The sequence below is a fragment of the Phoenix dactylifera genome, unplaced genomic scaffold (genome assembly GCF_009389715.1).
Source record: "Phoenix dactylifera cultivar Barhee BC4 unplaced genomic scaffold, palm_55x_up_171113_PBpolish2nd_filt_p 000366F, whole genome shotgun sequence".
In the NCBI taxonomy this organism is placed as follows: Eukaryota; Viridiplantae; Streptophyta; class Magnoliopsida; order Arecales; family Arecaceae; genus Phoenix; species Phoenix dactylifera.
This window is the reverse complement of record NW_024067820.1, coordinates 210,175-226,467: the sequence shown is the minus strand read 5'-3', so window position 1 is coordinate 226,467 and position 16,293 is coordinate 210,175. Positions and strand designations below refer to the sequence as shown.

The 16,293-nt window shown below is 38.8% G+C and overlaps 1 protein-coding gene across 1 annotated transcript; it reads right to left on the bottom strand.

Annotated features, from left to right (window-relative positions):
* Positions 1-1,448: 1,448 nt before the first annotated feature.
* On the bottom strand, positions 1,449-8,992 carry LOC103711413 (pectinesterase-like). The gene is made up of 2 exons (XM_008797546.4): positions 7,868-8,992; positions 1,449-2,372 (listed from the first exon to the last, which is right to left on the bottom strand). The coding sequence occupies exons 1-2, from the start codon at positions 8,847-8,849 to the stop codon at positions 1,681-1,683; spliced, it is 1,674 nt and encodes a 557-aa protein (XP_008795768.2). The 5' UTR covers positions 8,850-8,992; the 3' UTR covers positions 1,449-1,680.
* Between the last annotated feature and the right edge of the window lie 7,301 nt (positions 8,993-16,293).

Below are 16,293 nucleotides of genomic sequence, written 5' to 3'. Positions count from 1 at the left end.
GGTCAAATCGGATCCACCGTTATAATTTTTTGACCCAATGTGTCATTTGGATTGGGTTGGGTCCATATATAACCCAAACCCAACCCGAAAAATTCAAGTTCAGGTCGGGTCCCGTTCGGGTCAACCCATCTATGGCTTCAGAATTTGTTTGCACCCTCGTGGGCCCAATAATTTTATAGATTCGGGTCGGATTAGGTTGGGTAGAGTCAAGTTGTAGGATTGAAATTCCAAAATTATCCAAATTTCAAATGGATCGGACTGGTCGGGTCTGAATTCGGTAAATCCAGACCCGATCCAAAAAATGGAATGGGTCCAATTTTAGGTTCCGACCCGGCCCCACGAGTCATCCAAAATGGGTCGGGTCATGGGTCAACCCAACCCATTTGCAGCCTTAGGATTATTCGTTACCCCTGTTAACTTATAATTTGCGAGAAACTAGTTTCGACATCGCACAACTGTTGATTAGAATAGTGGTATTTGGATACGGTACCATTGGTGGTTAATAATAGTAGTGTTTGACACTTTGTGCATTCTCACTCATGCCACTGGGTTACGTAGCCGTAGCCTGCTCTTGAATTTCTGGTATTTCTTTATGAAAACAATTAAATATACTTCGAAAAGAGATATACGTATTACTTAAGAATTGATTTACCTTCGAGTCAATATTTTGCTCTTTAACTTATTATTTGGCATACTTAGATCCCACTTTGGGAGTATTATGTTGCTTACTGGGCTAGTGTAGCTCAATATTATACTTTATTTTTTTCAGATCCAGATGCATGATTGTTTAGAACTTGGAGGGAATGCGCTAGATCTCCTAAAGATACTTTATATTATTGAAGTTCTAGTCAGACTATTTAAACCAGTTAGAATATTTTATTTAATTTTAGTATATAGTTGGCATATGTTCACTTGTGTCACGTTAAAATTATTGTAAGAATTATTTGAACAAGTTATTGATTAAATAAATTTTTAAGAATTATTATTGCTTTGATATGATCTGCAGCCTTGCATGCTTGTATGGTTCGCCGTACAAGTATGCGGCATCTGTTCCGCTCTGGGTTCAGAGGGTGACAACAATAACCTAAGAAAGGGATGATAAAAGAATACATTGTTATTTGCACACTAGATATTCATTAAGGCAAACGGAAACAGGCGTGCCACAGACCAAGTTTACACATGGGGGATATTGGCACTAAAGCTTAGGAAATGGTTCAATTTGGATGAGGGTTTACGAGTTATGAAAGGAACATTTTTTGAAGGATTGTTTGTTCTGGTTGCTGGACGTGAAAACTCATCGTCTAATGGGCTAATCATACTCATATCGGAGTGCATGGTCCTACGATGGGATGCACGCCCAGGAAATATTACAAGAAAAAATTGTGCAACGTGCCCTATGCTAGAAAAGTTTTAGACTCCAGCAATTGATTCAATTCAACATTAAGGAAGATCGCAGCAACATCGATGAATTTTTCTTAAGTTAATCCCATACCACATTTTGAATTAAATCAAAGACCAATCCGACACACCCTTTCAAGCAAATTAGTCACAGCCCATAGTGGAAGGTGGCCAACATACTTCCTCAAGCTTTAATATTGCAACTATTAATCCATCAACCCTAGAGTAGGCAAAGCCTTTATTCCGAAAAATCCGAGGACTCGACGGCTAAGCTATTCCCCCTCATAACCCTGAAGTAAATGGAACAGAAGTTGCACCCAACCACTGATCACCCTGGATGAATGATGCCACGGTGAAGTTGCTAGCTTCTGCTGCACTGGTGATGACCCTGTATCCTGGCCATGTCACTCTTCTAGAGGTATTAGAACCTGGTCCTTGGTTCATGTACTCTCCATAGTATAGAGTGCTCAGTGCGAAGTCACCATCCCATTCCAGCCACCCTGCAGGATCTATCAAACTACCAAGGAATGACTGCATGAACACTGTCCTCGAGTATTGTTTCCATGGCCGACCCAGGTATGTGGAGAAGTTGGATTGCACCGGGATGAGATCGGAGGCTGCAGCCACCTTGCACTTCTGGATGGAAATGCCGGTGTTCTGATTGGGGTCTTCCCTCCCTTGGGCTGTGAATATATTCTTCTGGTTCGGATCGGGTTTCCGAGCATACAAGTTGCAGCTTTGGAGCACCACCGCTGCATTCCCAAATATGAAATCTACGGTTCCGTAAACATCACAGTCCCTGTAGAACTGGCGAAGAGAGTGGACGTATAGAGTGTCTTGGTAGGCCACAAAACTGCAACGGTAGAAGGCGGAGAGGTCAGCGCCAACCCTCAGGGCAACGGCTTGGTGCTTGCTAGGTCCTGCTGAGTTCTCTATTGTGATATCTCGCGCAAGGAATCCATCGCCAACCACAGCTGCAACCAATGCAGAGGAGATGATGATCATATTTTAGATCGATTGTAGAAGATTAAATTGTGCATGAGCTTTAACAAATTCTCCATGGCGATGTGAATCACTAAGAGTTAAGCACTGGTTCTCAGAAGTGTCGCAAATTATTAGAAATGCTGCAAAGATTATGGTGCCATATATAATTTTTAGGCAAATATCCAAGTCTTCAAAGAGCTGGGTTCTGGATCTCTGTTCGTAGTCTTGATGAATGCGTGGGAAACCTCCTCTTTTCTCGTTTCATATATGAGCTTGGTTAGCATACAAGTAAGGTCATCAAATCAACTGCTGTAAAGGATTTATGATCGCTTGGACCATTTGGGTTTGGTTAGATGTGCTAGCTACATGGTCTAAATAGACTGAGCTCGCCTCAAACACAGTGTGTAAGATTGGAGCTTGATTCGAAGTCAAACATTCCGTGTTTGAATCAACAATCTAGATTCGAAATAAATTTTAAATCATAATATATGAAAATAGTCTGCCTCGTCACCTCGTATCTCCCTCCGCCCAAGCCAATCATGCCTCAGTCATTTCAAATAAAATCATAATTAGGTTGGAAGAGTTTGCATAAGGGTCTCGATCCAAAACTAAAGTTTCAATCTATTCTAGGTTCATAGTTGATACGATCATACGAACAATCAAGCATCTGGCCCCATTGTCCGTTTATAAAAGTTTTGAAACAGCTTGTTTTTAATCCTCAAAAGCATAAAGAAGTCTCCTATTGGAGCTTTTGGCCGAAAGCTTTACTTGTGATGTACGACAGCATTCTTTTTAAAAAATATATTAACCACAAGATAATTTATAAATTAACAATATATACTTTATAATAATAGTTTTAGTAGTACAATGTAATAATAATATAATAAAATCATATTATATTATATAATATTACAATAATATTATATTACCATCATCATTATTATACTATAATAATTATATTATTATATTATAATAGAATAATATAGTATTTTTATAATAATAATATCATGCTATTATATAATAAAAATATTGTTAATATATAATAATAATAATATAAAAATATAGCTACAATTTTATAAAAAATACTATTGGACTCTCCTCATTCTTCTCTGATTATAGTTCACTGGTCATGCCTCGGGAGTATTGAAGATTAACTTCGATGGGTCTACGGATGATCAACCTGCAGATGTTGGCTTCCCAGTTAGAGATCACAATGCAAAACTTATACATGCTAGATCAATAGCCTTCCCTCATCAACATTTATTGAAGATGAACTACGAGCTGCATAGAAAGGTATTTGCCTGACTTTGTTTAGGTATAAAGCCACTCAACTTTGGATAGAAGGCGACCCTCAATACAGTGGTACAAATGGATTAACTGTTCCTTTACTTCTGGTCCTCTTCATCTATCTCTACTCAAAGACATGGAATTAAGAAGTTGTTTATGTATTCAAGGCTCCTCAGATATTTTGTGAAGGCAACCAATCAGCAGATAGGCTAGCTAATAAAGAAACTTTGGGAGATGTGGATTACATGAGGACTTCTCTATTCCAGTTCAGCTCAATGCCTTAATTACTTCAGACCGAGATGTATGAGTGCAGTTTCTTGAGAGTTTAGTTGTTCCAATTTTTGCTTTGGTATTCTTTTCTGCTCTTTTTTTTTGTGAGGCTGTTCCCTATTCTAATTGTACTCCCCCTTCCAAAAAAAAAAAAAAACTTCATAAATCTATCTATGACCAGCCTGCAATAGTCCAATGTGATAATCTCATCAATAAATGTTATATATGGACCATTCATAGCTCAATCTGATAAGCTCATTAAATGTGGACCAAAGTCACCAAACCTTAATGTGATCTGAGGAAAGATGTTGTTTCTTTGTCGTGCCAGGGCATCGTCGATGGCTGCAAGTGGCTAAGTTCGCTGTCCAGGGATCGATCAGTGGTTTTGCATGTCTGTAGGGATGAAGATAAGCCAATACATTGGCTGGCAACAGCTGTAGGAACTTGAAAATTTTGTCGTCGCCGAGTTAGGGTTGCAGCAAGTAATGACATTATATAGGTTGCAATCCTTAAATAGTCCAAGCTCGTGTATTGTTTCTACTCTAACTTATGTATCCTTAGCTATATCCTAGTTCGAACCGCATGTGCGAGCAGTTCAATTCTCAAGCTTTTATTGTGATTAGGACAAAGCTTGAATCTAGTTTTCTGGTTGAGCCAAGCATAGATCTGCCAAAACTGGGTCACATGTACCTAATTCAATGCTTATGTTACTGATTGGAAAAGACTTGTCCAATGCCTTGTTCTTGCCCAAAGAAAGGCCTTATCTTCTCAGTCTTCTTTTTTTTTTTTAACACTAATTAAGAAACAAAATTCAACTCTGGACCTCATTCAGTGCTTATCTACCATACGGAGGAATTAGATCTTGGATTAAAATCTCTGGTGTAACCCAATTAACTTGGTCGCACCCCACTCATACAGAAGTTTTGCCCTTAAGAGAATTAGACTTAGCCACACAAGCCTTCATTCTTGACTTGTATTATATAGAAAAACTTGAAGTACAAATATGACTTTTTTATATATTATATTTCTTTTACTACAACTAGCTGTACTTATTTTGTTATTTGTATTGTTGCTAATATTATTACTATCACCGTCAAAGTAATATTCAGAATTTGAATTTTGGACATTTTTCGAGAACAAATTTTTAGAAAGAGATGCGCTAATTTTTTTTCATACTATTAATGATAATGCTATAAATATTACCGTTGTTATTATTATTATTAGAATTTTTTGCATGAATACTTTACTCAATATCAAATTTTGCATGAATACCCTCCTAAAATTGATATTTATATATATATATATATACATGTATACCCTCGTAAAATACTTGTTTTCCTATTCTACTCTTTTTTATCTGTGTTTTTGCACACGTACCCACACCATCTAACGCCGTTAAAAAATTAACAATTTTCAAATAAAAATGACTAAAATATGTTTAGTGGGTAGATGTATAAAAAAATATAAGACGACCACGATGAAGGACAAAAAAAATAATTTTATAATTTTATTTTATTTTTAATTAAAATAAATATGATTTTTACTAACGGTGTTAGAATAACCATTATATTAGAGGCATACGTGGAAAAACATTATTTTATGAGAATAAAAAATAAATATAAATTTTAAAAAATATTTATATAAATTTAAATTTTTAAACAAATTATTACATCTATTGCTACTGCTGCTACGGTTGCTTTCTCAGCTACTGCTATTTTAATTTATTGCAGCAGGATGGAGACGCTGATCGATGAGAACAAAACACTTTCGGTCTTTTCAACGAAAAAAAAAAGAAAAAAAAAAAGAACAAGACTTTCGGTCTTAATATTAAAGTAAAAAAGTTCTGACCTTTATTGGTTGGTGCTCGCCAACAAACCATTCATGTCTTGTGAGGACATTCAAACCCCGTAGATGCAGGGGAGCAGATCTATGTGCGCTCAACCAAGGAAAAATTATTACGTGGATCAGCTTTAGTGGACCGATCCAAATCTCGGAGCATATGTGCGGTGGCTAATAGACACCCTCATTTGATCATTGAATTGTTTAAATGCAAGGGGTAATATGGCCAGTGCATGCATCTCATAATTAGACCTTACAAAGATTGCACTACTCTGGTGGACCCAGACCGGCAACTTCCTTGGCATTAAGTATGGAGGCACGTTATTCTCGGTCCCCGCTCTTTTAAAATAATCAAAAGTATGTCCAACCAAATAATGTTTTAGAACGCTTGGGGCTCAGTCATGACATGTAAAAAAAAATTATAGAGACATGCGAGGATCATAAAGATATTTTAAATCACAGTCAATCTCACCATGTCACAATTAATCTCACAATGTCGCATTGATCCTAAGGGTTTCGCCTATCTCCCCATGCCATATGGCATCGAGATTGTTTTTTTTTGAGTGATTGTAGGCCAGCCATATCTACTAGTACTAGATTACATTCTTTGTGGTTGAGTACTCTAGTGATAATATTATGTGCTGATTATGCGGCCGCATCTCTTCTTTTGTAATATATTATTTTTTTAATTTTATTGAATATATTTATACTAGGCTCGTGTGACTCCTCCAATCTATCAAGAAAAAAATAAAAATAATCTGAGCACCAATCTACCATACATCTGTGTTTCTTATTTTGTTTAGTACCTGACCAATGAGATAAAGTATAGTATGGTGTCAGTTCACATGCATCAGGTCACGCATCGAACAGGTTCTTTGCCGTTTCGAAGAAAACAAAGAAACGGCTGATGAAGATATAAGTAAAGATATTGCTCGAAAGCTTGGTGAAATGTCCACCTCTGCTCGTGACGCTGTGCACTTGCATGCATGTGAGCTCGCTTGATTATCTCTACTTTAACACACTTTGTGAGCTAATGTTTGACAGAAGCTGAAGGCACCCACATAAACTTATGTGGCATCCGCATGATAGAATAATTAGAACCTGAGCTATCTCCACTGCCTCTCTACGTGAAAACTGAGGCTCATCACCTGCTTTACTAAATTGTCCTGCTGCCGTATCTTCAGCACCCAATAATCTTTTTCAAATACCTTAAGGGCTAAAATATTTTTTCTTCTAAAAATATGATTTTTTTAAAAACTTCAATCAAATAAGAGCCATTTCATTACTTTTTTATTGACCGTACTTTCTTTTCGTCTTTTTTTTTTTTTCCGAGCCAAAACAAGCCCTAAATGGAACTCCTTGCTCTCTGGTGGTGCACGTCTCTGGGATGTAGACTATGTGCTTTATATAGCTAAAAATTTAGTAATATTATGTGGCTAAAACATTTGGATATTTGAATTCATGTTTGGCACATGATACATTAGAAATCGAGCACAGTGCCGAGCATGAGTCTTGAGTTTGCCGTATGCTGAATGTTCATAGATTGGGCTCCATGAGCTCCTAACTTTTTAGGAGCAGTATGTAATCGGCTAACTATTTATCCCACCAAAGTCAGTCTCAAGATGCAGTTATGTCACGTCACGCGTAAAGTCAGAAAATTACAATAGAGCATGGAAATTAAAAAGAAAAAAAAAAACCTCACAACCCAGAGACACTATTTCGACAAGCAAATATGGTTAGAAAGTGCGACTATGGAGTTAACCGTGCAGCAAAATAAATACATGCTATCGAAAACAGTGTTATATTTAATACTAGATGGCTACTAGCTACAAAAAATGGATGGCTACTTATGCGATCAATCAAACTATATTATAAAACTCTGCATTAGATCTTTCATTTTGATTTTTAAATATTTTATTTTCCCATTCCTACGAATATAATTATTATTGATTAATTTAATTTAGCTGACTTATCAAAAAAGGAAAAAAAAACTAGATGGCTAAGAATTGATGAGTGTGAGATATATATAAGAAAAAGAAGAACAATAGATGGCTAAGAATTGATGAGCGTTGAGCAAAGAGTAACTCACCAACAGTAGCCGACCTGAAGGTGGTCCAGCCATCCACCACATTCCGGCTGGCTTTCACCACCGTCTTCCCGATCCCGTCCCCGATGAACATTAAATTCTTCTTGTTCTTCGCCACATCCACGTTCTCGAAGTACGCCCCGGCCTTTATGTAGATCACGAACCTCGTCGCCGAGTTGTTCGGCGCAGCCGCCACCGCCTCCCCGATGGTGGTGAAGTTGCCGCTGCCGTCCTTCGCCACCACCAGGTCCGGCGACGTCGCATTCGCCGCCGCCTGCAGCAGCCGCCGGTCCTTCCTCGTCACCCACGTCGGAAACCCCCCCGACATCCGGCCGTACTCCTCAAACGCCTCCCTCCCCCGACGCTGCCGGCGGATCTTTTTCACCATGGCGAGGGAGTTGCTGACGAGGTGGGAGACGTGGTAGAGCCGGCCCTCGATGGACGGCCGAACGCCGCCGCCGTTGACGTAGGCGAAGCCGTCGAGGCAGGTGTACTGGTTGGTGATGGCGGCGGAGAGCACCGTCTGGAGGTCGCTCACGTGGGCGGAGGAGTTGCAGCCGGCGAGGTCGGCGATGGCGGTACGAAGGTCATCGAGGGTCTGGTCGAAGAGTTCAAGGCAGTCGTTGAGGGCGAGGCGCTGGCGGAAGTCCATGTGGCCGCGGCGGTGGAGGTAGGATGTGCAGTTGGAGGCTGAGGAGCGGACGGCGGCGGCGGTGCGGTTGACGACGGCGGCGATCACGTCGGGTAGGGGTTTGGAGCTGAGGTTGGGGATGTCGGCGAGTGTCGAAACGCAGAGGTCCGGGTAGAGGGTGCCGTCGCAATGCCGGGAGGCGACTTGAAGGTCGGACCGAATGTGGAGATGGTTTTGGCGGCGGCCAATGGCCGAGGATTTTCGTTCTATGGGAAGTATTAGCAGCAGTAGAGGGAGAGTAAGGATGGAAAGTATAGCGAACAGGAGCTTTGCTCTTTTGTTTAGCGTCAACATGGTGACAGGAATAGAGCAAGAGATGGAGAGTGATGGGACTAGTGAGCTCGTAGCTCTCGGCCACTTCTAGGATCTTATATTTTTGAGACAAGGAGGGATGGGTAACGCTGAGAATCCTGTGACAGCGTCGGCTCCGTTGGATTTGTGTTGTGGGATTTATGTTGTTTTGAGGGCCGGAGAGGTTGATGCATGAGAGGGCATGGGACCGGGTTCACGTGCGTGGTGAGAGAGAGAGATGAGGGGAGCCGATGGTTTGGGTTGACGTCTTGACGAATGTTGGGGGGGATGGGGCTCACCATGTGTTTGTTGGTCTATGGAATCGTGGATGGACAAGGCAGGGAGGTTTAGAGGTTTTATGAATTTTGGAATGGAAGGAAAGCTACCTTGAGATCTAGGAGGGCATAAAGCTGCAATCAAGAATCTAGTAAAGCTTACAGCGCTGCTTGCGATCGGAATTGTCATTGTCTTTTAAGAGTCCCCGCCTTCTAATTTTTTTTTTAAGATAAACTTTGACGACAGTGCTCCTGAGAGAGAGAGGAGATAGTGGGAGAGTGAATTTTATGATCAAAGACCACAATGTCCGGCTTGTTGCGACTGGAAGCCGGCATTTTTTCGATGCTACTGTCCTCAGAACATAGCTGAAAGCTGCGTGAAAGAGCATCATCTATACGAAGCTTGTTCTAGGTGCGAATAGCATTCATCTTGAAGGAGAATTTAAAATTAGCATAGCTATGATGACGGACATTCGTTGCTCCGAGACATATGTAGGCTATCAAGAAGTTGTGACACTTTTCGGGCCACTCATATTTTTCGGAAGGTGAATAGTGCTATTGGCTGGATCGTTTTTTTTGGATTCATTATTTTGGAAGGATTTTTAGAAAATTCTAGTGTCTGCTTCTTTCTTTCTTTTATTTTTTTTTCTAATTTTGTTGGGGGTATCCACGTACGTTTGGTGTAAATCGCTATTGCATATTAAAAAAAAACCCGTACAACGCTGCTTTACAGTCCCTATGGTAGGTTCGCAGGTTACTAGAGTGCAGAATTGTGAACGTATACAATCCATGCAACTGACAAGCTTTTATTGGCTATTGGTCCGTGCAACCATCGGCTATTGGAATCTGAAACCACGAAGTCGGTCTGAAAGAGGTAAAGAAGTTCTCAATTTAGTAACTCAAAAGTGTTACTTGATAGAGTCATTTAGCTGGTGATTACTTAATAGAGTCATGCAATTAAGCAAAGTTGATGGTGCAAGACAGCTGAACAGTGCGTCTTTTGGGTGGTTCTCACAGTTATTTGCTCAAATAATTTAATAGAGTCAATCGTAATCCATGCCACGCAATTGATTTGATGAAGGAAATATTGGTCTTGTTGGTACTAGATAGGCTATTTGTATCTTATTACATTAAGAGATAAATGGTTGTATAGAATGAAATAACTTCCTCACACTCAAAGAGAGAGTTAATGTTGCCCTGAAAAATTGGCCTACTTTCATAAATGTGAATGCCGATTTTGAAAACAGGAAAGCTAGTTGATTAACTATAAATAGGTTGGAATGGCTTTTCCAAAAAAAATAAGGAAAAATCAATTTAACCGAAAAAAAGACTCTTATCTCTTTGATTCTCTATTCTTCTTTTCTCTTTTACTTTCCACCGACAGAGCTTTTACTGATTTAAGCATTGGTGGTCCGAATGGCCCCGATCCAGCGAGCATTCACTTTTTATCTGTTGTTATTTTGCAAATCTATAAACACGATTGGCATCGACATCTTAAGATCGGCAGCAACAAACCTAAACACTAACATAACTGGTGATACAAACCTCACATTTATCTTTGCATTAAAATTAAAGTTTCTGCCGAATAATCTCTATGATCCTAGTAGGAACTCTCAAGAGACAAATCTTCGCCTACTTTTTGATAATTTCAAATTTATCACCGTCTCGCCGCTATGCGCGGCTGCCACCAGCGGGTCCTACATGTCCTTCAAATAAATAAAGCCCATGCCAAGTAATATCTCACTATTCTTGCACGCAAAATCCGCGTCCCTTCCACCACAACTGGCCACATGAACACAAGAGCGAGAAGCACAAAGCCCATCTGATATGGCCCACAGACACAGCCGGAAACATCTTATTTCACCATAGAGAAATAATTTGCGGAATTCCGGTCATTCTCCTCTGTTGGACCGGAATAAGACAGGGCACGAACGAAAGCTTCTCTGTCTGAGTGGTCATCGATCATAGCTGTTTCCGTCTTATTAGAAGGTCACGATGTTAACAAGGCAAAGCACAATCACAGGTATGCTGATGAATAGACCGTGCATTATTAAATCGCAGTCTATAGCGGTCAAAGAGAACTAAACATTCGCCGGAATGTTTTCAAGACCTTTAATCCGATACAACTGGCAGCCACGCGCGGCACCGACACATTGATTCGCTGAAGAAAGCTGTTATCCAGGTTCGCACGGCCCTACCGACAAAATCCTTCTAGTAAAATATTCCTTTGGTTGTTTACTTTTGCCCTCTCCTCCTGCAAGCCCTAATATCTCTCTCAGCAGCTTCCCTGCTGATTACCAACATGGCAGCTTTTTTTTTTTTTAAAAAAAAAAAAATTAAAAAAAATCCATATACCCGTAAGCAAAGTTTGATATATATAGTTTGGTATAGCGAGCACCAGGATCGTCTACCTGCAGATCTGATTCTTATAGGATATTTAAACATACCGAATAAATTCTTCGTATGCATATTGCAGCAAAGATAGGAGATGCAGCACGTAGTCTAATTGCCACCGAAGATTGGAATAATTAAGGTAGGAGATGCAGCGCGTAGTCTAATTGCCACCGAGGATAGGGATATCCTTAATGTTTTGATTGCCAGTGCAGTAAGATCAGTTGAAGCATAGTTTCTCTATGGCAAATTTATTTTATCTCCACTGAGGTATGATAGGTGGATACTAATATGGTACAATTAATTTCTCTATCCTTGTCATCTCGGTATCATAAATTAATATAATGGGATGACTACCTAATATAATAGCAATATATTTGATGACATTTTTTTCCTAAATTATTTATTATATTTCAAAATCAATTTTAATGATCAAATATTTATATTAATTCATGAAATTGTTTGGCATTCTCGTCGTTGCTATAATGAACGGTATTCTAGTTATACCTTTTTTTTTATAATGCTGATGGAGGTGACACAGATTCTCAGCTCATAATCTATTTTTTCTAACCTTTCTTCTCGAGTCTCAACCTAGATCAACCGTTATCTCTCGGTTTATCTTGGCATCAACCACCTACCTTGTTGCTAAGGTCTCCCGTAGTAAAAATCTTATTTTGTCACAGATACTATTTGCCCGTCACTGTGATTGGCTTTACGCGGTCAGGGGATAGCTTGTGCTAGATGCTGTCCCATTTGCAGTTTAGAGGCACGATACATCACAAAGAATTGACAGTTAGTGACCTCTAGCTACCTGTGATGGAATTCATGTTCCCTCCTTTGGTTATTTTTTTTCTTCTTTTGTGCTACAATGTATGATTTGATGATTCATGTGACTCTAGTACAAATATATTTTAAAAAAATTAAAAAATAATAAGTTATGGAGCGTTTTAGGTAGCTTTTTCTCACCAGTCCAGAAAATTTTTCTAAAATGATTGGCCACAAAAAAAGCCACCCAGTCTGCAACTCCATTTGTCTTTCTATAAACATGTATGGGCCAAAAGGCAATGTCTCTGCCTACCATATTTCATATATTTCAGATCGTTTGGTAATCTTTGGTGTCACATGAGAGCAGACATTTTTTGGTTCGTCTTTTCCTATTTTACACATACCAACAAATGAACAACCATTTATCATGGTTTTGAAGAATCTTGATATCTAATGTATAACTTTATATGCATACATCCCACATACATTTAATTAATGATCATTGTTTAGTTATTAGTATTATTTGCTATAATAACTATTATAGATTATGAATATCATGTATTTTAACTGTTCCCCTAATTTAAATAATACTTTAATATTTTGATGTCATCAGGAAACCAACTACTACAACTACTTAATCAACTATTACAATTTTTTGCATCATCTCACTACAGGAAAAAGAGGTTTTAATGACGCATTTTTGCTGACGCTTTTAAAAGCGTTGGCAATATACGACGTTTATTAGTGTCGTCATACACTTGGCCCAAGACGACGCTTATTCGCATCGTTGAAAACCGAATTTCCATCAAAACCCGCGGCCGCCCTCCTCCTCCATATCCTCGATCGATTAAGCCCTAATAGCCGACCCTCCTCTCCCTCCTTCTCCCTTCTCTCCGGCGCCGACCATTGTCCCATCCTTCCGCTCCTCTGCGGCGCCGACCGGAAGATCCTTGAAGATATTATTGTTCTTCCCCTTTTTCGATTCCATTGTTTTCGTTCAGTTTGATCAGATTCTTGGTATGTTTGATTGAATCCCTCTTGTGTTTGATCATTTGGGAAGAAACCTTTTTTTGGATTTTTGTTTTTGTAGATCCGTAGAAGGTATTGGATTATTCGTGCAGATGTTTTTGTAGATCCGTAGAAGGTATTGGATCATTTGGGAAGAAAATTACTTAGGGCACAGTTCTATTTTTATACCATGTAAAAAATTACTTTGAAGAAATATGCATCTGTTGTTCGTGTACTGGCTCACACTCAGGTAAATTTTGAGAACATGGTTCAACTCATGCATACTGTCATTTTCTTCTATAAGCTTCCTGTTTTTTGGTTTGTTTTTAATATTTCTCGATCTATCATAACTGGGGAAAAGGTTTGGCTAAGGTAGTCCTGCATGGTTGCTTTCTGGTTGTGTGAGATAAAACTCTGTCATCAATTAAGTAGGTCATACATTCCCCAAACTGTTGTTGTAAGTCCTTTGGCAGGTACTTAAAATTGCTATGCCCTAGAAATTGGCTAGGTTTGATATAAGGTTAAGAACAAATGTTGAAACCCAAATTCTTATATATCTGTTTGTTGCTTGCTTAAAATTGACTTGTCCAAGAAACGGACTATGGTTTATATAAGGGACCAATGTTGAAACCCAAAGTCTTGTATATCTCAGTAGATCGATAAAGCCCATTCTATATAAATGCGTGAAGGACTGTATGCTTGGATCCATGCTACATTGCTTGTTGGAGCTCCATAAGCTATATATGATGTAGTCATGGTTGATCATGGTGTTGTGAAAGGTAAGGAGTGCTGCCTGCTGATTTATGAATTAGACAATGTTGACAGGTTAGAGGGGTTTATTTGGATAGCCCCTTGGTTATAGAGATGTCGATTAAATTTTTGACTAGGAAGAGGTATAATTTTGTTTATTATTTTTATACTATGAGTTTGTATTAGGGATTCATACCCTAATTTTGTTTATTATTATTTTTTATATTAGTTGCAGTTCAATTAGTATTTTAAGAGAATGGACAAAAGTTGGATAAATAAGTCGAGATCCAGTGTCGAATATTTGAATGGAGTTCAGAATTTCGTTAAGTTTACTTTTGAGAAATCTGAAATGAATGGGAATTTTTTTTGTCCATGTCAAAAATGTGTAAATTGTTTTGCTATCGCTCCAAAAACTGTTGAAGAACATTTGTTACGTAATGGTTTTCTGAAGGGTTATACAGAATGGATATTTCATGGAGAGTCTTGCTTGTCGTCTTCATCTAACCAACCCTTAATTATAGAACACACTGCTAGTATTGGATCTAGTAACACAGACAGAAATCCTACTGTAGAAGATGATATGAGGGGCTTACTCAGAGATGCTCTTGAACATAATATTAGAAATTTAACAGAATTTAGTGGAGAGCAAGAAGGAGCTCCAATAGGTGATGAGCATACCATTACTGAATCTATACATGTTGAGAAACCTATAGACTCTGAAGATAACATAACTCGGGTATCATAACTTGCTGAAAGATTGTGATAAAGAACTATATTCGGGTTGTAAGAATTTTACAAAGATTTCTTTTAAGGTGCATTTATTCCATTTGAAATATTTGAATGAATGGTCTGGAAAGTCTTTTACTATACTTCTTCAATTATTAAAAGATGCATTTTTAGAAGGTGTTATTTTGCCGTCAACTTCTTATGAAGCCAAAAAACTAGTAAAAGACTTGAATCTTGGATATGAGAAGATACACAGTTGTCCAAATGACTGTATTTTATACCATGGTGAAAATATCAATGAAAATTCGTGCCGAACATGTGGATCATCACGATGGAAAAAACAAAATGAAGACGAGCATGATTTGTCGAATGAAGTGGATGCTGCACAGTTTAAAAAAATTTCGGCTAAAGTTTTGAGGTATTTTCCTCTTATACCTAGATTGAAAAGGATATATGCATTATCAAAGATGGTTTCCTTAATGATTAGGCATGGTGACGATTGTCCCTAATCCCTCTTCCTCCAATCCTTATCCATGCTGACATGTTTTCTTTTCCTCTCTCATCAATTAACAATTCAGATCGTTACAAGCAAGGGATTAGTTGATGTTTTTGGGAAAAATTTTATGCTATTTCACTGAATTCAATCTAATCGAAAGCTGCGACAAGCTTTCTTCTTAAATTTTTGTCTTTTGAGGGGCTAAATGGATCTGATGCCTGTCGGTTAGGCTAATTTGAAACCATACTCTTAACAATCTAAAACTGGATTTAGCCCTGGAAACGGCCTAGTGCCATCCTTAGATCTGCGTGTTATGACTAGAATCCGTGATAAGGATCATTTGGCAGCCGGATAGGATTCTCATGGAATCTTGGTTGCTTGTGTGTGATTTCATGGGCATAGTGACATTTATTTGTTGTTTGATTTTGCTGTCGAAAGGTGGTGTTGATTTTAATTAAGATGGTAAGGGCATGCATCGTGAAGGTCTGACAGAGCTTCAGTAAGGAGGGTCGCCTAAACCTTTGTTGAGTGATGGAGGAGGAGGTGGGAAAAACCTACAGTAGTATGGTTGAAAGGTGAGAAAGAGGATTAAGAATAGTTTGAAGTAACATTTATATCTCCAATAGGAATAATAGAAATGGTTTTAATAGGATCGGGTCCTAGTCTGAGCACGCGCCACCTGCAGATTGTCCAGACATGGATGACGTGGACGTCCTGGATAATTTGATTTATAGTTTTCATATTAATTTCTCTTACAATCTAATTATTTTAAATCATTTACCTTTAATGGACTTCTTATTTTATAGATGGACTGGGGAGAGTGAGGAGAACACGAGGGCCCACTCGAGCACGGGACGTGTGGACCCTACGTGAGGATGAGGAGATTGTCGTCCATTGCAACAAACTGGGGCAGCCCATCAAGAAGGCTGTAAGCGTTTTATCCACTTTTTTAGGATCGGTTGCGCGGAAGGGATAGTTGTGTCCGCTCAACTATATGAAATGGAATGAAATGCTTCCTTCGTATAAGGTTGAGCTT

Coding starts and splice junctions, on each gene's coding strand:
- LOC103711413 (XM_008797546.4), bottom strand. CDS start 8,849: ATGTTGACGCTAAACAAAAGAGCAAAGCTCCTGTTCGCTATACTTTCC. Junction 2,373..7,867: donor CTTCAGGTCGGCTACTGTTG/GTGAGTTACTCT, acceptor CATTGGTTGCAG/CTGTGGTTGGCGATGGATTC.